Source organism: Felis catus, chromosome C1, assembly GCF_018350175.1.
Source record: "Felis catus isolate Fca126 chromosome C1, F.catus_Fca126_mat1.0, whole genome shotgun sequence".
In the NCBI taxonomy this organism is placed as follows: Eukaryota; Metazoa; Chordata; class Mammalia; order Carnivora; family Felidae; genus Felis; species Felis catus.
Genome location: NC_058375.1, coordinates 195,024,014 through 195,048,091, shown reverse-complemented (window position 1 = coordinate 195,048,091; position 24,078 = coordinate 195,024,014). Strand labels below are relative to the sequence as shown.

The window sequence follows — 24,078 nt, the reverse complement described above, 5'->3', positions numbered from 1 at the left end:
AACTTTAGTGCCATAATCTTTAAGTTATAAAACTTTGGTGAATTTTTAAAATGTTTTGTTTGTTGAACTATGTATGAATATATACATACTGTTTAAAAATGAGTTACTCAACTGCTCTATCTAGGAAAAATCCATATAGGAGTAATGTAAGCTCTTTAGCTAAAAGTAAACATCTTTCCTATTCTTGAATAGAATAGGCTATAGACAAGGCTGAAAATTTTGCATATTTTAGCCAATACGTATAGTCAAAATTAAAAACTTCAGTCTGCATGCAGGGAGCCCTCATTGACTTTAGGAGTTTATTAGTTGAGAGTATATGTAAATTGATCTCCTTTTTGTGTGTGTCTGTGTGTGTATTTTTAAGTTGGGAACTATTTATTTATTGTTGAGAGAGAGAGAGAGAGGCAGAGAGGGAGAGAAGGAGGGAACACAAGTGGGGTAGGAGCAGAGGGAGAGGGACAGAATCTTAAGCTGGCTCCACACTGAGTGTGGAGCCCCACATGGGGTTTGAATTCATGACTGTGAGATCATGACTTGAGCCGAAATCAAAAGTTGGATGCTTAACTGAGTCACCCAGCCGCCTCCCCATTAAAAAAAAAAAAAATTACAACATTTGTATACTCCTTGAGTTCCCACCTTTCAGCTCTGGTCTTTACCAATTTAGTCAATTATAGTGTCAGCTATTAGATTGAATACTTACTATGTTCTGGACCTGGAAGATTTATTTGCGGGCAAAATATTCATAGTCTCTACACTCTTGAGGATCTGCTTTAAAGAGAGGTATCCAAATATTTAAAACCAAACAAACACAGAGGTAAAATAGTTTTTTATATATCACACTGTGTTAATATTCCAGAACAGCCCTATCTGATAGAAGTTTCTGAGATGATAGAAATGTTCTATATCTGTGTTATCAAATAGCCTTATGTGGCTATTGAGCACTTAAATGTGGCCAGTGCAACTGAGGAACTGAATTTTAAAATTTTACTTAATTTGAATTAAGTTTTTTTAAATTGCTAGATAGAACATGATTTTCAATCTAGCTTTCACAGAATCTGTTAATGTCCCTAAATTGATGTGAAATGCTGTGCATATGTGGTATTTTGGGAGGAAGAGGTCCATCATTTTTATCAAATTCTCAGAGATGAATGAGAGTCATTACAGAATTAGAAGCTGAACACATTAATTTTTACTAATAAATAGAAAGTCAGTATATCAGTTTCTATGGTGAAGAATAAAATGTAAAACAAACAGAGCATTTCAGTCTTTTGGTGTTCTGTTATCACTATATTTGAAATGTGTTTGAATGTGGGAGTTAATATTAAGCACATGACTGGCATTGTGCTGTTTACATATCTTGTATTACTTAATCCTTTCAACAACCATTGGAAGTGACTGTTGTTATCTTTATCTTACTTAAGAAGAAACAGTCTCAGCATGGTTAAGCAACTTACCCATGGTCAAAAAGCCAAATAATTGATGGAACTAGGATTCTTGTCCATGTATATGAGACTTAAAACCACTGTTCTTGCTATTGGACTGTGCAACTTTGTCAGTGTATCATTCATTGATCTTAGAGCCACAGAAATTATTAAGTACATGAGTTCTGAAAGAAGTCCAGAAATTTACCAATTTATATATATACATATTTATAATGCTTTTAAAGTAATTCAATTTACTAAAATTTAGTAGGTAAACTTAGTAAATTAATTACTTTTCTGTTGTTGTAGACAGCAAGTTTGTCTCTTTTAAGTTGGAAACAAAAATCAGAAAATAATGTCTTCCTAGACTGTTCTGACTTTAAGATTTTCTTTCATTGATCTCCCATAGTACTTGATCTGCCATATAGTTTATCATTATGTCCTATTTTGTTCTATATGATTTGCTAAGTTATGTTAGTCTTAATAACCCAACACATAGTAAGAATGGAAACCACATTTTATTGTGTTTTTACTTATCTATCTATCTATCCATCTGTCTGTCTATTTTTAAGTAATCTCTATGTCCAACATGGGGCTCAAACTCATGAACCTGAGATCAAGAGTCGCATGCTGTACTGAGCCAGTAAGGCATCCCTGAAAACCACATTTTAAACTTAAAAAAAAATCTCATATATATTAAGCATATAATTACTGATTGGTCAAGATATTTTAAGATTTTCCTTTCTTCCTTTAGTCAGAGAACACTAAGTTTAGACACTTGTATAAAACATTTAGGAATAGGGATATTCAAACTATTAAAAGATTTTTTATACAGAGCATCAAGCAATATACATCTCGTTTTATTTTCGTCTCAACTTTGCCAGTTTATTAAGGAAAATTGAAGTAAAGTAGCCTGGAAAAAAATTGGGTTCAGGCTTGGAAAGTTTATTTCTTCTCATTCTTTCTTTTTCCTATAATCAGCTTGGAAAGGCTCAAGGACACTACACATATATTTTAGAAAATAGTGAATCTAAGAAGTTTAATATTCTTTAAGATATACTTCAAGCCTCTTGCATTATTGGCCATTTATATTAAGATGCCTTGGTTATTAAAGCTCATATCTATATTTCTAGATATTTCTAGATATTTCTGTATTTCTAGAAATATCTATATTTCTAGAGTTCAGATCCACTTCATTCTCAGGTTATATTCATCTGATCGATTCAAATCATTAATACTAAATTTTATAACAACTTTGACTTCTTTAAGTCACTGAATTATTTGATAATTGTTTAGGTTTTTTTGTTCTTTTTTTGCTATTTGAACTCTATTTGCATTTCTTGATTTTATGTATTTCCCCCCAAATTGGATATTAACTTTGCTTTGAATATTTTTACTAATGCTAATAATGTGGGAAATATTGTTTTTCAACATTTTATTAATTTTGATGCTGACTGAATTTTGAGAATAACGCAAACTTAATTATTTGTATCTTTTGATGTGAATATAAAAATGATTTCTGTTTTTTTAAATTGGAGTTCTTTTACAGGTTAAATTCATTTAATAATTTAACACATTTGTCCTAATAAGTTTTTTTAGTCTACTTTTATTTTTTTTAATTTATTTTTGTTATTTACTGTGTATTTCTGGAAATTCACATTTCAAATGTAGATGAATATTTTTAATGAATGAAGTTCAAGTTAAACCTTAAACATAAAATACATTTAAAAATGCATTTTGTGGACCTAAATTTTAAGTAGTGCTAATACAATTACATTTTCATTATCTCTACTGAATATGAAGACTTCTGAATTTAATCATGAGGTCTACAGTGGCAAATACTAAAGTTTACTTCAACTTAATTTTAAGTAACTTAAGGGCAAATATTACTTTTGATGTCATTGTATATTCACTGCCTAGCATTGTCTACTTTTTAGTGTTTTTTTTTTGTATTTGTTAATTAAATGAATTTTTCTATATTTGGAAATGTAGTCTTAAAGATACAAAAATTGGGGTTGGCAGTCTATGAAATTTTTCTCCATATGTTTGTCTTTTCTCCATCCATTCTGTAGTTTATTTTTACTTTGTCCCCCCACCCCCTTCCTTTTTCTCTAGTACGAAACTGGCCACAAGATGTATCTTATACATCTTAGAACCAGCATGAGTGGTTATGCAATGAATGAATAAATGAAATACAGCATGACAAAATATGTACATTTAAAAGTATTTTATTATAATATTTAACATTTGTAATTTAAAGATTTTAAAAGTATTTTATTATAATATTTAACATTTGTAATTTAAAGATTGACAAGTAAAATGAATTATATTTATTTTAAAAATCTTGGATTATATTATTATAAATGTCTTCTATTCCTATTTTTTTTTAAGTACTGATAAGAAAAACAAATTCCTTCACTCTGATTAGGGAATTTAGCTGTGAAGGAATATAATTTTTAGGAAATTGGAAAGCACTCACTGTAGCCATCACCATTTCCATTGTGTATTTGACTTGACCCTTTTCTTCCCCCCCCCCAAAAAATGTAGGCAATAGATTAATTCATAATGACATTACTAATTACCTTAAAAATAACTTTTGGTTGAGAGACTAGTGTGTTTTGGAAAATTTTTTTAAAAGCTGTTTTCCTTTGGAAAAGAAAATATGATTTTATGGTTTTTGTAGGTTTGAGATATAATCCTTATAATATGAATAGAACCCCCCCCCCCCGCCCCCTTCCATGTTCTGTTCCTTTGGTGAAGGAGTGCAGGTTTTGGACCTCCTGTGTAATAGTCATGGCTTGCTCTGTGACCCTGAGCAAACGTTAATGTTATTTTTAACTCTTTGAATCAGATTCCTACCTTAAAGAGTTCTAGAGATGATTAGATGAAATACTAACTATAAAGTACCTATACATAATAAGGCATGGATTTGAAAGCTAATAAAGAGTGTCTTATCGAGTAATTTATTGTAAGAGACTGGAGCTTAATTATTCCATGAGAAACTTGGGGAACCATGGTAAAATACATGCCTGAGTTAACCCATTTGAGAGGTGAGGAAGCTGGAGTATTTATACATCAAGTCCCATCAGTTACTAACTAGGTGAAGGTTAATTCCCCTGCCCTTTTGTTCTGCCACTCTGGTGACAAAGCAAGCTCAGGGAACAACAGAAAAGCCCTGGGTCAAAGAAATGCATGTGCTGGCATTTGGAAGTCAGGTCTTTGTGCGCTGAACTGGTAAGTGTCAGGGGGTATGGGTGAGTCACTGACAGACTCAGCTACAATTATGTTCTCTCTCATCTGGTGGTAAAACCTTAGAGTGCTAGCATTTTCTTCTGGGAAATAATGATCAGTTACTTTTATCTAGGATGCATATGGGGAAATGCACAGATTTTGTCACAGACATATTCTGATCCTCCAAGGTTGTTAAAAAGGAAGAAACATGGTTAAATCTTTTTTGAGGAAACCTGACAGTATCTACTGAATCACCCAGCTGTCTTGGGTGTTGGGAGAAAAATCTCTTTGTTTCCCCCAAATTAGTCCCTATATACTCAGATTTCTTTGATAATTGGCAGTCTTGATAAGGAAATTCTTTTACTCAAAATTAGACATTTACCAGGAAAGGAGAGAACTGTTGTTATTCAGTTAGAAGCTGTCAGGTCAACCTTTCTAGATTGAAAAAAATAAATAATTTCTTGCAGACCTAGAGAAGTGTATACTCATAGTGTGTGCTTTCTATTTTACCAGTGGAAAGGACAAGAAGAGGTAAAATCAGGTGATGAATTTCCCTTCAAGAAATTGGACAAATAGAAGTATGAACTCAGTCTGACATTCAGAGAGTAAAGAGACAACATTTCATTAATAAATTGCAAATAAGAGTACCTTTATATTTGTATAATGTGAAGTTGGCAAGTTAGTTTTGCATTTATTACCTTTTAAATTCTCTACACTTCAGAAATAGATGAGAAAAGTGGTTTTCTTTTATTTTACTTGAATGGGAAGCAGAAAAAGTTGAATGAAAAACAATCCTAGAGAAATTGTAATGATACTTGAGTGACAGTTTGTGACAGAAGAGCAGAAATTCAAGTGTAATTGCAAAATGGAGTAATAGCTACAAAAGGGTGAAGAAATACTTTATGTCTTGCCATATAGACAGCACTGAGGAAAGTAATATTTCAATTAAAATAAACTCCTTGTTTTATATATTTTTAAACTAATCTTATTTTAGAGCAGTTTTAGGTTAACAGCAAAATTGAGTAGAAAGTATAGAGAGTTCTCATATATCTCCTGTCCCCTCACATGTGTAACCTCCCCCATTATTGACCTCCCCTACCACAGCGGTACTGTATAGACATATCATTATTACCAAAAGTCCATAGTTTATTAGTAGGATTCACTTTTGGTGTTATACATTCTATGGGTTGGACAAATATATATGACATATATCCACCATTGTAGTATCATACAGAATAGTTTCACTGCCCTACATATCTTCCGTGTTCTGCCTATTTATCCTTCTCTCCTCCAACCCCTGACAGCCACTAATCTTTTTACTGTCTCCATAGTTTTGCCTTTTCTAGAGTCATATAGTTGGAATCATACAGTATGCAGTCTTTTCAGAGTGCCTTTTTTCACTTAATAATATGCATTTAAGTTTTCTTTGTCTTTTCCTGATTTGATAGCATATTTCTTTCTGGTGCTAAATAATATTCTCTTGTCTGGATATACCATGATTTACTTATATTAAACCTGTTGAAGATGTCTTGGTTACTTCCAGGTTTTAGAAATTATGAGTAAAACTTCCATAAACATTTATGGGCATATTTTTTTGTGTGAACATAAATTTTCAGTTTATTTGGGTAAATGCCAGGAAGTGCAATTGCTGGATCATATGGTAAGATTACGTTTAATTTTGTAAGAAGTTCCCAAACTCTCTTCCAAAGTAGCTATACCATTTTGCCTTCCAACCATCAATGAATGAGATTGCTGTTGCTCCACATCTTTGTAAGCAAGTGTTTGATGTTAGTGTTTTGCATTTTGGTTATTTCAATAGGTGTGTAATGGTATCTTACTGTTGTTTTAATTTGCAATTCCCTAATGACATGTGATGTTGAACATTTTTTTATATGCTTATTGCCATATCTGTATGTTCTTTGGTTAGGTGTCTGTTCAGATCTTTGCCTGTTTTTTAATTGGGTTGTCCATTTTGTTATTGTTTAGAAGTAAGATATAAAAAGAATTGATTGGGATTTTATTGAATCTGTAGATTGAGTTGGAAAAAGCTGACATATTGACAATATTGAGTCTTTTTTTTTTTAAATGTTTATTTAGTATTGAGAGAGAGCAAGTGAGAGAGAGAGAGTGAGTGAGCAGGGGAGGGGCAGAGAGAAAGTGAGAGAGAGAATCCCAAGCAGGCCTCACACTCAGCACAGAGCCTGATACGGGGCCCTATCTCATAATGGTGAGATCAAGACCTGAGCCAATATCAAAAGTCGGCCTCTTAACCGACTGAGCCACCCAGATGCCCCAATAGTGAGTCTTTGAACATGGAATATCTATTTATTTAGCTCTTTGATATCTTTCATCAGAGTTTTGAAATTTTTCTCATATAGATCTTGCACATATTTCATAAGACTTATATCTAAGTATTTTATTTATGGGCATACTAATGTAAATGGTAATATGTTTTTAAATCAAATTCCACTTATACATTGCTAGTATATAGGAAAGCAGTTGACTTCTGTATATTTACTTTGTATCCTGTAACCTTGCTGTAATTATTAGTTGCAAGTTTTTTTGTGTGTAATTCTTTTGGATTTGTCCTATAGATAATCATGTTACCTATGAACAAAAAGTTTTATTTCTTCCTTACAAACCTTTGTATCCATTATTTCTTTTTCTTATTGCATTAGCTAGGATTTCTGTGATGTTGAAAATGAGAAGTGAGAGCATATATTTCCTTGTTCTTAATCTTAGTGGGAAAATTTCTGGTTTTGCACCATTAAATATAATGTAGCTGTAGGTTTTTGGTAGATTATTAGGTTGAGGAAATTCTCTCTATTCCTAGTTAACTTGAGAGTTTTTCATTTGTATTTGTTTTTAGTATAACAGAGTTTTTATCCTGAATTGGTGTTGAATTTTGTGAAATGCTTTCTGTGTATCTATTGATATAATGATATGATGAATTATATTAATTGATTTTTGAATGTTGAGCTAGGCTTGCATACCTGGCATAAATCCCACTTGGTCATGGTATGTAAGTCTTTTTATACATTGTTGAATTTAATTTGCTAATATTTTGTTGAGGATTTTTGCACCTATCTCCATGAAACAAATGATCTTTAGTTTTCTTATAATGTCTTTGGTTTTGGTATTAGAGTAATGCTGACCCCAAAGAATGAGTTAAGAAGTGGTCCCTCTGCTTCTATCTTTTGAAAGGGATTGTAGAGAATTGGTAAAATTTCTTCCTTAAATTTTTGGTAGAATTTACCAGTGAACCCCTTTGGGCCTGGTACTTTCTCTTTTGGAAGGTTATGAATTATTGATTCACTTTCTTTAATAGATATAGACCTATTCAGGTTGTCTATTTTTTTTTCCTTTTTTTAGAAATTTACATATTTTATTTATATCAAACCCAGGAGTATTTTGTTAAGGTTATCTAGTTAATTAATGTACAGTTTCAAGTGTACAATATAGTGATTCAACACTTCCATTCAGTAATCAGTGATCATCACAAGTACACTCCTTAATTCCCATCGCCTGTTTAATCCATCACCCCCATCCATCTTCCTGTCTATTTCTTCTTGTATGAGTTCTGGCAAGTTGTGCATTTCAAGGATTTGGCCATTTCACCTAGGTTATCATATTTGTGGACTTAGAATTGTTCATAATATTCCTTTATTATCCTTTGAGTGTCCATAGGATCTGTGGTGATGTCTCCTCTTTCTAATATTAGTAATTTGTGTCATCTCTCTTTTTTTCTAGTTAGTCTGGCTAAAGACTTATTGAGTTTATTGATCTTTTCAAAGAACCATTTTTTGGTTTCATTGATTTTTTTTTTCAACTTTGTATTTTCAGTTTTATTGATTTTTTTAGTTTTTATTATTTCTTTTTTCTGGTTACTTTTGGGTTTAATATGCTCTTCTTTTTCTGGGTTCCTGAAGTGGAAGCTTGTATGATTGTTTTTAGATTTTTAAAAAATTTTCCAATAATGCATTTAATGCTATGTATTGTGTAACTTTCTCTTACACTTCCCCATAAGGACTGTTGTCACTGCATCCTACAAATTTTGGTGACTTGTATTTGCATTTTCATTCAGTTTATAGTATTTTAAAATTTATCTTCAGATTTCTTCTTTGTCCCATGCATTAGTTAAAAGTGTGTAATTTAATTTCCAAGTATTTGGAGATTTTTAAGTTAGTTATTTTTTAAATTAATTAATTAATTGAATTTTAGTAATCTCCATACCTGTTGTGTGACTTGAATTCATGACCTTGAGATCAAAAGTTGCATGCTCTTCCAACTGAGCCACCCAGGCACTCCTGTTTGTTATTGATTTCTAATTTAATTCCATTGTGGTCTGAGAGCAGACATTACATGATTTCTATTTTTTTTTTAACTAAAGTTTGTTTTATGGCCCAGAATGTGGTCTCTTTTATGTCCCTTGGTGTGTGTGTGTATGTGTGTGTGTGCATGCGCGTGCACATGTGTGTGTTTTGAGATTTTATTTTCACGTAATCTCTGCATATTATGTGGGGTTCAAATTTACAACCTGAGATCAAGATTCACGTTCTCTCCCAACTGAGCCAGCCAGGCACCCCTGTTTTATGTTTCTTGTTAACTTGAGAAGAACGTATAATCCGCTGTTGTTAGATGAAGTAGGCTGTGTCAGTTATGTCTAGTCAATGAATGGTTCAGCTGTATCCTTACTGGTTTTCTGCCTGTTGGATCTGTGCATTTCTGACAGAGGGAGTTTTATAGTCTTCGACTGTAATAGTGGATTCACCTATTTCTCCTTGCTGTTCTGTCCGTTTTGCCCCAGATAGTTTGATGCTCTTTTTGTTAGCCACATACACATTAAAGATTGTTATCTTCTTGGATGTAGACCCTTTTATTATACTGTAATTCATGATAATTTCCCTTGCTCTGAAGTCTGCTGTCTGAAATTAGCATAGCTACTCCTGCTTTCTTCTGATTAATGTTAGCATAACTTTCTCCATCTCTTTACTTTTAATCTGTATGTGTTTTTATATTTAAAGTTGGTTTCTTATAGATAACATATAGTTGGGTCTTATTTTTTTATGCACTCTGACAATCACTGTCTTTTAATTGGTATAGTTAGACCATTGATGTTTAAAGTTATTATTGATGTAGTAGATTAATATCTACTATATTTGTCACTGTTTTCTATTTGTTGCCCTTGTTGTTTGCTCCTGTTTTTGTCTTCCACATTTTTAATGCCTTTTGTGGTTTTAACTAAACATACGATTCCACTTTTTTTTTCCTTTCTTAGAATATCAATTATACTTTATTTATTTATTTATTTATTTATTTATTTATTTATATTTTTTTTCTTTTTAGAGAGAGCAAGCAAGCAGGGTAGAGGGGCGGGGCGGGGAGAAGAGAGAGACAATCTTAAGCAGTCTCCATGCCCAGCGCACAGCCTTCCATGGGGCTTGATCCCATGACCCTGGGATGATGACCTGAGACTAAGTCAAGAGTTGGTTGCTCAACTGACTGAGCCATCCAGGTGCCCTCTTTAAAAAACTCTTTTTAGAGGTTACATTTACAGCTAATTCAACTTTGCTCTTAAATAAACCTGCAGGTACCTTATAATGACAAAATAATCCTAATTTTTTCCTCTTTTTTTTTTTTGTATCACTTCTGTCATTTATTTCACTTATACATAGCATACATAGGCATATATAAGCATACACACATGCATGGACACATTCATAATCAACTAATTGTTGCTATAATTATTTTGGACCAGATTTGTTACCTGTTAGATCCATTAAGAATAAGAAAAATAAGGGGCGCCTGGATGGCTAAGTTGGTCAAACGTCCAACTTTGGCTCAGGTTATGATCTCGCGGTTTGTGAGTTGGGGCCCCGTTTCAGACTCTGTGCTGACAGCTCAGAGCCTGGAGCTTGCCTTGGATTCTGTGTCTCCCTCTTTCTCTGCCCCTCCTCTGCTCTCTCACTCTCTCTCTCTCTCTCTCTCTCTCCTTCAAAAATAAACATTAAAGTTTTTTTTAAAAAAAGAGTAAGAAAAATAAAAGTTACTATTTTACCTTCACTTATTCTCCAGTGTTCTTTCTCTCTTTATGTAGATCTGTTTCTCACCTATGTGATTTTCCTTCTCTCTAAAAAAACTTAACATTAGGCATATAGGGGAATGATGTCAATATAATAAAGGATTTGGTGTGGGTGTTTTTCAAACCACTTAAAATATATTAATGTTTTGGAATGAGCAGGGGCAAACTTTTTCACAATTAAAGAGAGAAAACCTTAATGGTATAAGAAAAATGCTGAAAATTCTGTAAAAGTACCACCCTGCAGTGCAGTAAATTGCTGGTTTATTGGCTTAAAAGTTACTATATATTCCACTATGTTAAAAGATCTGAGGAAATTGCAGGTTGCTTTGCAGAAGTTGCAAATATCGTTCCCTTGTGTTAAAAATAAATTACTGATGAAGAAGTCTATCTCTAAGTGATATTTTTAATGTTTATTAAACTGGTGTCTATTAGAAGTGGTTGTCTTTAAGAACCCACATCAAAAGAAATATGAGCTCCAGGATATGAAGCTTTAAAGGGTGGACTGGCTTATTCTAGTAGATACAAATGCCAGTGGAAAAAACTACACTAATATTTTTATAAGGATTGCTATTTTGTTAGAACTCAGATTTTAAAATTCCATTGATTTTGAGTGGTCTGGCTCCAATTCTATTTTCTCTGTAAGTTCAGATAATTTTATTTTACAGAACATGGGTTATTCAGCAGTAGAAGAAATGCCTACGCCCAATTATAGGTTTGTGGTAGTCCCCTTTTAGAGTAACAAGGGTATTTGATCATTTTTTTCTAATTCTTTTTTAGTGCCCATCATAGTGGCTCCTAGGGCCATCATTAGCATTTTTGTGCAAAACAAAAAGGTGCTTCTTCAAGAACTCGGAGCAGATTTAGATTTGTAATTACAGCCTTAAAATGTAGACTTCTTGCTGGATTTAGCACTGCTTGTACTTTCAGCTGGGCCCTTGTGCACTGTAGAGTTTGGACGCGGTGCATGGTGGCTTGGCTTCTTGAACAAAAGAGACATGCGCGTGCGCATACACACACGCACACACACAGTGCTTGTTGAGATGCTGACAGGCATGACTTCACACTATTCCATTAGCATATATGTTTTGCTTAGTTTAAAAAGTTATTAATTTTCTTATATGTTCTTGGTTGTCAATGTTTGATTTATGCAAGGATTTTAAAAACACAGTTAAAACTATTTAGCAGGCCATTAGCTTTCAAAATTTTTTCTGTATAAGAGAAAGGGGGTTATATTGATAGTATGTATGAATATTCCCTATACTCCTTTTTTCTTTCTCTCTTCCTCTCTTTGGCTGGGAGAAGGGGTGAATAGATGGTAGGGGAACAAACCTAAATTTGCCAGTTTGATATGTGAATTCTTTTAAACTAATACTAAAAATTTCAGTTTAGGTAATTGACACACTGGATTCTGCCAGAGTTCTAGGCGGAATTGCACAATATATTATGATTATTCTTGTTCCCTTTCATTTCTAATGTCTTTTCTAGTTCCAGTCTCAGTTTGTCCTTGGACATCCTAAACCCCAACCCTTAACTTAGTTTATCACCATGCCAAAATTTCCTAGAGTTCACAACTGTTTTCTCTTATATGTTCATTTGTTTATTTTGAGAGAGAGATAGAAAGCATGAGTAGAGGAAGGGCAGAGAAAGAGGGAGAGAGAGAATCCCAAGCGTGGAGCCCTATGCAGAGCTTGTGAGAGCATGACCTGAACCGAAATCAAGAGTCGGTCACTTAACCAACCAAGTCACCCAGGTGCCCCCACAGCTGTTTTTTTCCTTTATTTTTTTGTTTGCTTGTTTATTTTTCCTGTGTGTATATACAACTAGGTGGTACATTATTAACGTTGTTAACTTGTATGTCAATGAGGCATAATCTTCTTAAAGATAATAAACATTTTAAATGAGAGCTTGCTAACCTAAATGATTCTTAAAAGCATAAAGTAATTTTGAGGGAGGGGTGTGTTGGTTAAGTTATATGCTAAGGTGTCATAAACAGCAAGACTACCTCAATATGAATGTGTAGAATCTATTTTTCTCTCATTTCATAGTCAAGAATTAGGTATGTGGTATGTTTCACAGGGTTTTGCCAGGGACCTGTTGGCTTTGCCAGCCTCTAGGATGCTGCCCTTGCTTGCATTGTTGAAACTTACTCACCACTTGCTCATCTGATTTTCACACACAATCGTTTTTTAATGTCAAGTAACACATTGATTTGGCTCAAATCTGATTGTTAGGGACTTAATGACATACACCTAACTGCAAGTAAGACTGGGAAATATATAGTACCTTGCTGAGCTACCATGAGCTCAGCTAAAACTGAAAGGGTTCTATTATCAAAAAAGAGGAGAATAGATGTTGAGAGAAAATTAGCAGTCTGTTTAGTTTGCCTCTTTGGCCACCCAAATATCCATATACTCCCTTCTCATAGAGAAAACCTCCACTCCTCAGGATGACAATTCAAAGCCACTTTCAATAGGTGGAGTAGTGTCTTTTCAGTCAGGTACAGATTTGATTCCTTATGATGTGGTGACCTATAAATAGACAATTTTCTAACCCTCTTACACTCTTGTTTGTTTTATGTATGTAGTAATAGAGACAGGAAAGCTACAATAAAAACTCCTGGGTAAAGAAAATGAGATACACATGATAGGTTCTTACAATAATTAATAAGACATCTTGCTCTAGAAGTATAACAAGGTCTTGGTAGAATCCTAATTTTCCTTTCTGAGAGAGGCTTCTTTGTCCTTTGTCTCTCATAGTCTCTTGCCTTTGCTTTTTGGGACTTACTCCTTACCCATTATCCTTTGTGTCTATATCTGCAGTTAATGTTGGAGAGCATACCTTTAAGTGGAGGCTGTACTGCATTCCCACTTTGCTTCTTGTCGGTGCAAGTTTGGGTTTCTCAGGTAGAGGATGTTTTATGCTACTAGAGTTTCCTCAAAAGGGTGAATTTCCATTCTGTTTGCCTCTAGTCAGTTAAATGTGAAAATATCACAACCAAAGATTTCATTTGTTCATAGTTGTTGAGCCTATAGACTAATCAATTTATTAGTTATTTTTCTCAGGCCATCCAACTCTCCCTCAATTCAGTGACTACTACCTTGAGGCCACCTGCAACAGTACATTTGGGTAGGAATTAATCTAATTTTTGCTCCTAGGTTCATTCTTATTGTGTGGCTTAGAACTCTTAAGAGAGATTCTTGGAATATATTTTTTTGTTGTCAGTTGTGGAAAAGCAGGTAGTTGGCTTTTGTATTTCTTTAGGGCCCTGTATTATGGATTAGTTAAAATTTCATTTATTACCTTTATTTATGTGTTCCTAGTTGCCAATATTTGATGTTATGCAAGGGATTTTAAAACATAAATATACCATTTCCTTTCCCATTTGGTAGGTTGTCTTTTTGGTTTTGTTGATGATTTCCTTTGTTATGCAAAAGTTTTTAGTTTGATGTAGTCCCAATACTCTATATTTGCTTTTGTCACCCTTGCCTGAGGAGACATATCCAGAAAAACGTTGTTAAGATAAGTAACCAAGAAACGTTTTCTTTTAGGAGTTTTATGAATTCCAGTCTTACATTTAGGATTTTTGATTCCATTTTGAGTTTTTTTGTGTGTATGGTATAAGAAAATGGTTCAGTTTCATTCTATTGCCTGTAGCTGTCTAGTTTCCCCAATATCATTTATTGAAGAGACTATCTTTTACTGATAGTATTTTCTTTCCTCTGTTGTCATAGATTAATTGATCATATAAGCATGGGTTTATTTATGAACTCTATTTTGTTCTGTTGATCTATGTGTCTGTTTTTGTGCCAGAACCGTACTGTTGTGCTCTCTGTAGCTTTGTAGTATAGCTTGAAATCTGGGATTGTGATCCTCCAGCCTTGTTCTTTGTTTTCAGGATTACCCATTTCCTATTTTTGTGAATAGTTTTATTGGAACACCATCACACCCATTAATTTATGGCTGCTCATATGCTATAATGGCAGAGTTGTCTCCCTCCTTACAGAAAATGTTTGCAAAACCCTGGTCTGAAGGAATCAAATTCCAGGGAAAGATAAACTCTTCCTGGGTGAGCAAACACCAGTAGAGAAGTTTGGCCTAATTTAATGTATTTTTCCCAGGACAAACCTTATTTTTCTTAGGACTGTAATTTTTCACAATTGGATCTTCTTTTCTAATTTTTTATCCTAGTTTTTTATCATTGTTATCAGTAAGGTAACAAAATCTTTATGTTAAAACAGAAGTAATATAAGTCTCTCTTTAATCTTGGTATTTTAAGATGTAATATTAGAAAGCTCTTATTCTGGGAACTACACTTCAAGATCAAAACAGGGATGTAGGTTCATGATGTCGACAAGAAGTTAGTATCAAGAGAAATTGTACTCAAAACCACTTGATCTAAATAGCTTGCATTTTTTTTTTCTTTCAAGTTAAGTGGTGACTGCAAATAAGCAAGGTTGGTACTGAAGGAATATGCTACCTTCCTGGGAAATGACTAGTCTCACTCCTCCGGTGGTTTCCACTCACAGATGTCTTTGCCCTGATTTTCACTGGAAGTAGGAACCCCACCTTATCATCAGCATGTGGTGGTCTGTGATTTGTTCAACTCAATGCAGGGAGTCAGGGTTCTTAGTGGTCTGGCAGGCCAGGTTTATATGCTGATTGGGAAGAGAGGATACTCAGTATACACATATTCTTCCTGGTTTGTTGTTGTATCAGCTATGTTGTCAGTACTTACGTTCTAAGTTTTATTAGCTGTTAAATCATTGGTTATGTAAGTTGTTTACATAAGACATGTCTTGATTTTGAGATATAACAGGTATTAATATACTTTGAGTGAAATAGCCATGTGCTTATCTGTAACATGTTTACAACCATAATTATTTTTTAGAAAGATATGTTTTTAAACAAGGGAACATTTTTGGTGGTAAAGCTTTTTTGTCATTTTTAACCATACCAAACAGATTTTATTAGGTCCTATTAAAATATAGGATAAGGTATCTGTCTCTTTCCAAAATGTGCATCTAAACCCATGGATCTCTGTATTATTTCAATGTGGTTATATGTGATCAGCCATCATGTAAGCTGATAATCTCATACTTAATTCTAGTTCAGTTGAAATTTGCCATAAATCATATTCCATTTTGACTACTGGCATAAACTTTTGGATAAATTATGTTTTTTTTATCCTATAAAATTGGATTGACTTTCCAAAAAAAAAAAAGATAAGGTATCTTTTATAGAAAATTCATTGCATGTATTACAAGTCCCAGGATTATTTAGTTTACGTAAATTTGATCTGATATTACTATTTTTTTGTGTTAATATAATTTAATATAGTGTGTGAACATAAACACAATTTTTAATGTTTATTTATTTACTTATTTATTTATTTTTGACCCACTACCCCCAATGTTTGTTTATTTTTGAGAGAGAGAGAGAGCATACACAAGTTGGGGGGAAGGACAGAGAGAAAGAGAAGGGCAGAGTATCCGAAGCATACTCTGTGTTGACAGCAGACAGCTCAGTGTGGGGCTCGAACTGATGAACTGACCTGACCACCATGATGAACTGATGACCATGACCTGAGCTGAAGTCAGACACTTAACTGACTGAGCCGCCCAGGTGCCCCAAACATAATTTTTATAAACAACTTCCCTATCAGAATATTTTTACTAGAAGTACAATAACATGAACTCCACCCATATTTTTTTTTCTTTTTTAGCTAATCGTGAGTTTGACAACCAAACAAAATTGTGTGTTATAGGGAAATTTTCAACTGGAACTAAATTTAATGAAGGGATATTTAAGATTGTCTTTGATTTCCCCATGCTTATTCCCAAACCATACTCTGCAAGTCCTTTCAGCTTTAAAATGAACCTTGAACCCATCCTCTTATCTTCATCTCTTCTTTATCTTCCATTCCCTTATTGGTTCATGCCATTTTCATTTTTTATTCAGTGTTTTAGTCAGAATAGGCTCTCAAGTAACGAATTAACCTTCTAATCTCAGTAGTTTAAACACAGCCAAGGTTTACTGTGGCATGCATAAAATCTAATGTAGTTTGGGTTGTGATCCCCAACCAACACATCTTGTAGCTATACTGTCTGCAGTAGTGGCTTTGAAGGTTGTCTGGTGGACTGGAAATGACAATATCACTTTTGCCCACAGCCCATTGGTCAAAGCTAGTTACATGGATCCAACCTAAGTGAAATACATAGAGATCACAATTATCTGTACCACACACAGTTTACTATAGTTGTATCTAATTGATTTCCTTATTACCTTTCATATCCCACTATCATGCTTTCTCTACCTAGTAGCCAGAGTGCTTAGGGAAAAAATTTTTTTGTTACTGCCTTGCTAATAACTTCCTTTTTTCATAAAATCCAACACTTTACGATTACCTGTACAGGTGCTACATGCCATGGCCCTTGCTTTTCTCACTAATTTTATGATTGGCAGTTAGCATTATTATCTATGAATAATAGATATTCGTATCTATTTTAATTTTTTTTCATTTTAACAGTTTTTATTTAAAGTTGTATATAAGATTACTTTATTCCTGTATCTTCTCAGTTGCTTCTTCCAATTTGCCATTTTCCTTTCCTACTTGGCGAGACTTGGCTTTATGTTCAAGGATCTTTTTGTGATCTTTGTCCACTTTTAGTCTACTGATAACCACCTTGCTAGGATGATGCCCACCTGGACAGGTGTGCCGTTTGCCTTCTCTCACTGTACTCATTCAGTGTAGATGATGTATTTCTTCCCATAAACCTGAACTACTTTTTCAATTTCCTGACCTTTGTAGTGTCCTCACACATCCTGTACTTCATCATCCTTTTGGATGGGCATGGATCGAAACTTGTACTTCTGTCTCAGCTCTTTGGAGAGAAGGGAAGACATAATCTTCCTGTGAATGTGGGAAGATGCATTGAAATGCCTTTTGCGATTTTTGCTTCTGTCGGAAGTCACAAGGGGATTGAACTTCATTTTGGCTGCTGGTGCTTCAGCAATGGCTGAAAAAGGGAAGAGCTAATATTATATATTTTTAAATTTATTTATTTAAGTAATCTCTACACTCAGCGTGGGGCTCGAACTCACAACCCAAGATCAAGCGTTGCATGCTCCTCCAACTGAACCAGCCAGGTGCCTCTATATAAATATTATTTTGAATAGACATTCTCTTTTATTGTTTTCATAATTATGAAAATATGATTTAAAAGGGTGTCATTTACAGAAGCAGAATAATGACTACAAACTGCATAAATAATGATACCAAGAGAATTCCTAACTTATATGAAGGTCTCCTCAATCATATTGTATGCAGTTGGAATCTTAACAAAAATAGCTCTTTAGGAACATTAATTTAATGTAAAATCCTGTTATAATAAATATATTCTATATAGTAAAGTTGTAATGATTTTATTGTTTCTCTGGCAACAAATGATAATTTATTTTTAAGTTATTTATTGTTTTTAGCTTATTTATTTATTTTGAGAGAGACTGAGAATGAGCGGAGAAGGGACAGAGAGAGACAGAGAGACAGAATCCCAAGCAGGCTCTGCATTATTAGCACAGAGCCCAGTACAGGGCTCAAACTCATCAACTGTAAGATTGTAACCTGAGCCAAAACCAACAGTCAGATGCTTAACTGACTGAGCCATCCAGCTGCCCCTCTTTTTAAGTTTTTATTTAAATTCCAGTTAGTTACCATACAGTGTAATATTAGTTTCAGATATACAGTTTAGTGATTTAGCACTTACATATGACACACTCATCACAACAAATGATCTTTTATTTGCTTAATTTTATTTTTATTATTTTTAAAGACTTTAATCTCCACACCCAACATGGGGCTCAAACTCATAACCCTGAGATCAAAAATAGCACACTTTACCAACCAAGCCAGCCAGGCACCCCAACAAATGATCTTTAAAAGAAATATTTACTCTGGTTAAAGTGTGTATGGAAGACATTCAATTCAATTATGGTTAAATATGTAAAAATTAATAAACTTTATTTTTTTAGAGCAGTTTTAGGTTCACAGAAAATTTGAGCAGAAAATGCAGAGAGTTCCCATATACCCCCATCCCTACACTGATAGAACCTCCCCCACTATCAATACACGGCAAACCAGCGTAGTTCATTTGTAATAGTCTATGAATGTACGTGAACAAATTGTTATCAGTTAGTTCTTTACTTTATGTTAGGATTCACTCCTGGTGTTGTACATTCTATGAGTTTTGACTGTAAATGGAATTTTTAAGCAATTTTCCTAAAGTTTGTATTCTGCCATTATTTATTGCTTTTCATTTATATCTTCAATTTCTGTCATGTTTTCCTTTGCAATCTGAAGCTCCTAATTAGTCTAATCCCAAATAATTGTTTTCTAGTTGGAATATTTTCATAAAGACAATTAACTGTAATCTCACAAACTATCGGTTAGGGCAGTGCCCTTGCTCAAAGGTAGAGGAGCTAGGGTTCAACCCTTATTTTCAAATATGCCTGAAAGAAAGTCTTTATGTAATTAAAAAAAAAATGTTCATATATTTTTTTTTGAGAGACAGGGAGTAGGGGAGGGGCAGAGAGAGAAGAGAGAATTCCAAGCACACTCTACACTGCCAGCTTAGAGCCTGACGTGGGACTCAAACTCACATAGTGAGATCATGACGTGAGCTGAAACCCAAGAGTTAGACGCTTAACCGACTGAGCCACCCAGATGCCCCTTTTATATAAATTCCTTATTATCTTTGGTCTCTGAATCCTGAGAATCAGGTTTTAACACACTGTTAACCTTAATAAACATCCCAGGACTTATGTATTTGGTAGGCTTATTTGAAATGTAGGGCATATTTTTGGTATTTTTTGACAATATATTTAAATTGAGTTTAGGTATTTAGCTAACAATGACCACTGTTTTAGTGAATGAAAATTGCATATAATAAAATTGCTGTGGTTTGTTACATTTGTTACATAGATTTAGATCTAGCACAGTTCAAATGACTGTACTTCTAGTACTTCTGTTTACATATAAAAGCTTCATGTAAGTTTTTATGTGTTATTAGTATCATTCCTGTTTCCTTTCCTTTGCTGGCCCACTCCTGTTTCAGCCCTTGTGCATTAATAAAGTATTAAGTAACAGAAGAGATGATCTTATTACTGGGTATGTAATAATAAAAGCAAGCATTTGTTGGGATAGAAAGATAAGGAAGTTAAAGCTTTTTCTTTGATAAGTTGATATGTGATTCTTGCATGTAGATGTTTTATAAAGGAATTGGGGATTATATGACAGAAGTCCAGGAATTTATTTAGTCTGTGAAAATTTGATTGCCTTTGTGCCTTGACTAACAGTGTTTATCTTATTCACAGTAACTGTAGTACTGAATGGAAGTGGCTTGTAGACAGAGCAAGAGTTGGCAGCCGATGGACATGGCTTCAAGCCCAGATTTCAGAGCTAGAATACAAAATCCAACAGCTAACGGATGTTCACAGGCAGATTCGTGCCTCCAAGGTATTGTCTGTATTCTTGTATTTTTAAAAATATTATTACTGTTTTAGTTTCTCATCTCTCCACACAAAGTAATTATTATAAGACTTTATAAAAATGTAGTTAATATTAACATTTTTGATATGTCAGTTGCTATAAGTTGAAGCTATCACTATCATGCCTTTTTATTTATCACGATGAGCAGTTCAGCTACTTGAGATACTTTTCAGTTGAGGTGCTGATAGTCCTTCCTGATCCCATTCTCTTTCCCCATGCCACTGTAGCCAATATTTTGACTCCAACATGTTTTGATATTTATTATTTTTATGTATGTTTTTATATTATTGGCACATAGATGTCTGTGTCTACAACTACTATTTTCCATGTTTTTTAAATTATTTATTTATTTAAAAAAATTTTGTTTATGAGAGAGAGAGAGAAAAAAAACACAAGCTGGGGTGGGGGGCAGAGAGAGAGAAAGGGAGACACAGAATCCGAAGCAGGCTCCAGGCTCCAAGCTGTCAGCACACAGCCCGATGTGGGGCTCTAACTCATGAACCATGGTATCGTGACCTGAGCCGAAGTCAGATGCTTAACCACCTGAGCCACCCAGGCACCCCAAGTTTTCTGTTTTTAAAGTCTATATAAATGATATATATACTACAAACTCTTTTGTGACCTGCTTGTTTTTGCTCAGCATAAATTTTACATTTTATAGATCCTGCATGTTATTTAATTGTATGAATGCGATGGAATTGTATGAGTACAATGGAATGTTTTATCTCTTCTCCTGTTTTCTATTGATAGACATATACATTGTTTAGTTTTATGCCAGTAAAAACAATACTGTAATGACTGTCTTCTATGTGTTTTTTTGTGAACAAAAAAGAGTTCTTGGTATATGCCTAAAAGTGGAAATGCTGGATCTTAGGCCTGGCTATCTTCAGCTTTCCTGTACTTACTGATGTGATTGGGTAATGAATTTTCCCAATGGCAGTGCATGAGACCTCATATTTCTTCACATCCTTGCCAACATTTCATAATTTTTAACCTCTTAATTTTTCCAGTGTAATGAGTATGAAATATTATTTTATTACTGTTTTAATCTAACTGTTCTTTAGTATAGAGATTTGGACCTCAGTGTAATTGACCATCAAATGTTTTTTGTCTAAGAATTAACTTATTTTTTGCATTCACTCTTTTTTGGGGGGAGGGTGGTTGGTAGAGGTATGTGTTCGTGAATTATTTTTAAATTTTGGAGACTAATGTGGTCAATTATGAATATTACACATCTCTCATGTTGTGGTTTTTTTCCAATTTTAATATATATATATAATAGAAAAGAATGCATATTCTTTGTGTGTTCATTATAGAATTCTTTGTTAATTTGTTGACTTTATATATCTGCCATATCTTTATACCTCTATATCTTTCCATTAATGATATAGATTTGTTAAAATTTCTCATTGTGAATTCTTCAGTTTCTTCTGGTAATTGTTAGTTTTTGCCTCTTACATTTTGAAGTAATGCTGCTTGGTAGATACAAATTTTTGATAATTCTAGGTGTTTCTTTTTATAAATAGCTAGATTTAAAAAATTGACTCTGGGGTGCCTGGGTGGCTCAGTGGGTTAAGTGGCCAACTTTGCTTCAGGTCATGTTTTCATGGTTTGTTAGTTTGAGCCCCACGTCGGGCTCTGTGCTGATAGCTCGGATTCTGTGTCTCCCTCTCTCTCTGCCCCTCTCCAGCTCATACTCTATCTGTCTCTCTCAAAAATAAATAAACATTAAAAATTTTTTTTAAAAAACAGACTCTGATTGGTTTTTATTTTTTATTTGCCCTTATTCTCCTCTCTTTGTATTTATATCTTGTTTTCTTTCTTTTTTTTTTTTTTAAGTGTATTTATTTATATTGAGAGAGAGAGAGAGAGAGTTCATGAGAGCACATGTGCCAGCAGGGGAAGAGCAGAGAGAGAGGGAAAGAGACAATCCTAAGCAGGCTCCACACTGTCAGCTGTCAGCACAGAGCCTGACTAGGAGCTTGAACCCATGAACCGTGAGATCCTGACCTAAGCTAAAGTCAAGAGTTGGGCTCTCAACTCACTCAGCCACCCAGGTTCAAGACACGCTATATCTTGTTTTTTTCACCTTTTTGGATTGGTAGAATTTGCTTCATTCCTTTCTTTTCCGTATGCTGGTTTAAAAGCTATTCAGTACAGGTTTATTCTTTGTTATTACTCCCAATTTTTAACATACTTAACTATAAATAATCCTAACAATGACTAAAAGTACTCAGTATTTCATATTTTTACTTAAAACATGGATTCTAATGTTATTTAACTACTCATTGCATATGTCTACTCAATGTAGTTGCTTTTTTACGGTCTGTAATTAATTCTGTTTCTAACTAATTTTATTAAAAATGTGCTTACTTTTCTTTTGTGTTCTCCCTATAAAGCTAGTTTACAGATTAAGCTGCTGTAGCAAAGAAACTGAGAAATATCGCAGCTTTATGCAATACATAACACTTCATAACCGAGGGAGTGAATACAGGCTGTGGTCTTTTCTGTCTTGCTGCTCTGCTATCCTCTAGAGTAGTGGTGATGGCACTATTAAACAGGGTTGTGGTCACCTCCTCATTCTGGCCCTTGGGAAGTGAGAAGTGCAGCATTGTTTGTTTTCAAGTTGGAGGTGACTTGGAAATTGCACTACTTTGTCCCACATTCATTGGCCTGGATTTAGGCACATGGCTGCAGCTAGATATGTAGCAGGGAAAGGTGAACAGTACAGTCTTACAATGAGAAGTTGTAGGCATAGCTAAAAATCCAGTAGGTGTGGAGTTTGGTTCTAAAAAGAAGAGGAAAATGGATGTAGATTGTTGTAGTCTCTGCTGCATTCCCTTTTCTCTCGGTTTACATTTTGCTGAAATACATTCTTTAGTGGCTTCTATCTCAAAGTACCTTCATTTTACCCTCACTCGTCAATGATACTTCAAGCTGATGTAAAATTCTAATATGATGGTTCTTTTCCCTTCGTCCTTTAAAGATCCTATTTCACTGTTTTCTGCTGAGCAGTCTATCTGGTAACTTAAAAACTGTTTTTGTATATTTGATGGTCTACATGTTTTTACCAATAGGTGTCTAATTATGGATTTATTTCTATTTTATCTGTTCTCAGAAGACACATTTTTAGCAATTCACTGAATTTTGACAAATAGGTAGTTGCATAACCATCACCATTATCTCTTCCCCCATTAGTTATTGGAGAAAAGTGCTTGTTTTATAGGAAAATTGATAAAAGTAAGCTTTCTCACACATTGACTTTAAAGTTCTATCAGATAACTCATGTTGAGATGTCCTGAAAGACTTGGAAATATGAGTTATTGGAAAAGGCAAGTTTATAGGAAGATACAGATTTGGAGTTACTTTAATAGAAATGGCAGTTAAAGCTATGTTATTGTATCAATTTTTACTTTGTTATTTTTTAAAAAAATTATTTTTAACTTATTTTTTAATGTTTATGAGAGAGAGAGAGAGAGCGCAAGAACAAGAGGGGTAGGGGTGGTGGGGGAGTCGGGGGGGGGAGGATCCGAAGCAGGCTCTACATTGACAGCAGAAAGCCTGATGTGGGGCTTGAACTCACGCACCGTGAGAGCATGAGCTGAGCTGAAGTTGGATGCTTAACTGACTGAGTCACACAGGCGCCCCTGTATCAGTTTTTAAATAAAATTCATTCATCTCTCCATCCTGTCTTATCTTCTGCCTTCCCTCTGCCTTTCCTTCATTCTTTCCCATCTTTGCTTTCACGTATACTTATTAGCGTAATGTGTGCTTAAGGTACACAGTGAAGAACAAAACGC

At 34.1% G+C, this 24,078-nt stretch overlaps 1 protein-coding gene and 1 pseudogene across 10 annotated transcripts in view; one reads left to right on the top strand and one right to left on the bottom strand.

The window, feature by feature from the left end:
* Positions 1 to 24,078, top strand: part of KANSL1L (KAT8 regulatory NSL complex subunit 1 like) — a 132,160-nt gene that overhangs the window by 19,692 nt on the left and 88,390 nt on the right. For all 10 annotated transcript variants that reach the window (XM_023259653.2, XM_045034433.1, XM_045034436.1 and 7 more), the window contains one exon: positions 20,104 to 20,245. In XM_023259653.2, the coding sequence (XP_023115421.1) occupies positions 20,104 to 20,245 (142 nt within the window). The remainder of the gene's footprint in view (positions 1 to 20,103; positions 20,246 to 24,078) is intronic.
* LOC123379260 lies at positions 17,291 to 17,875 on the bottom strand (annotated as a pseudogene).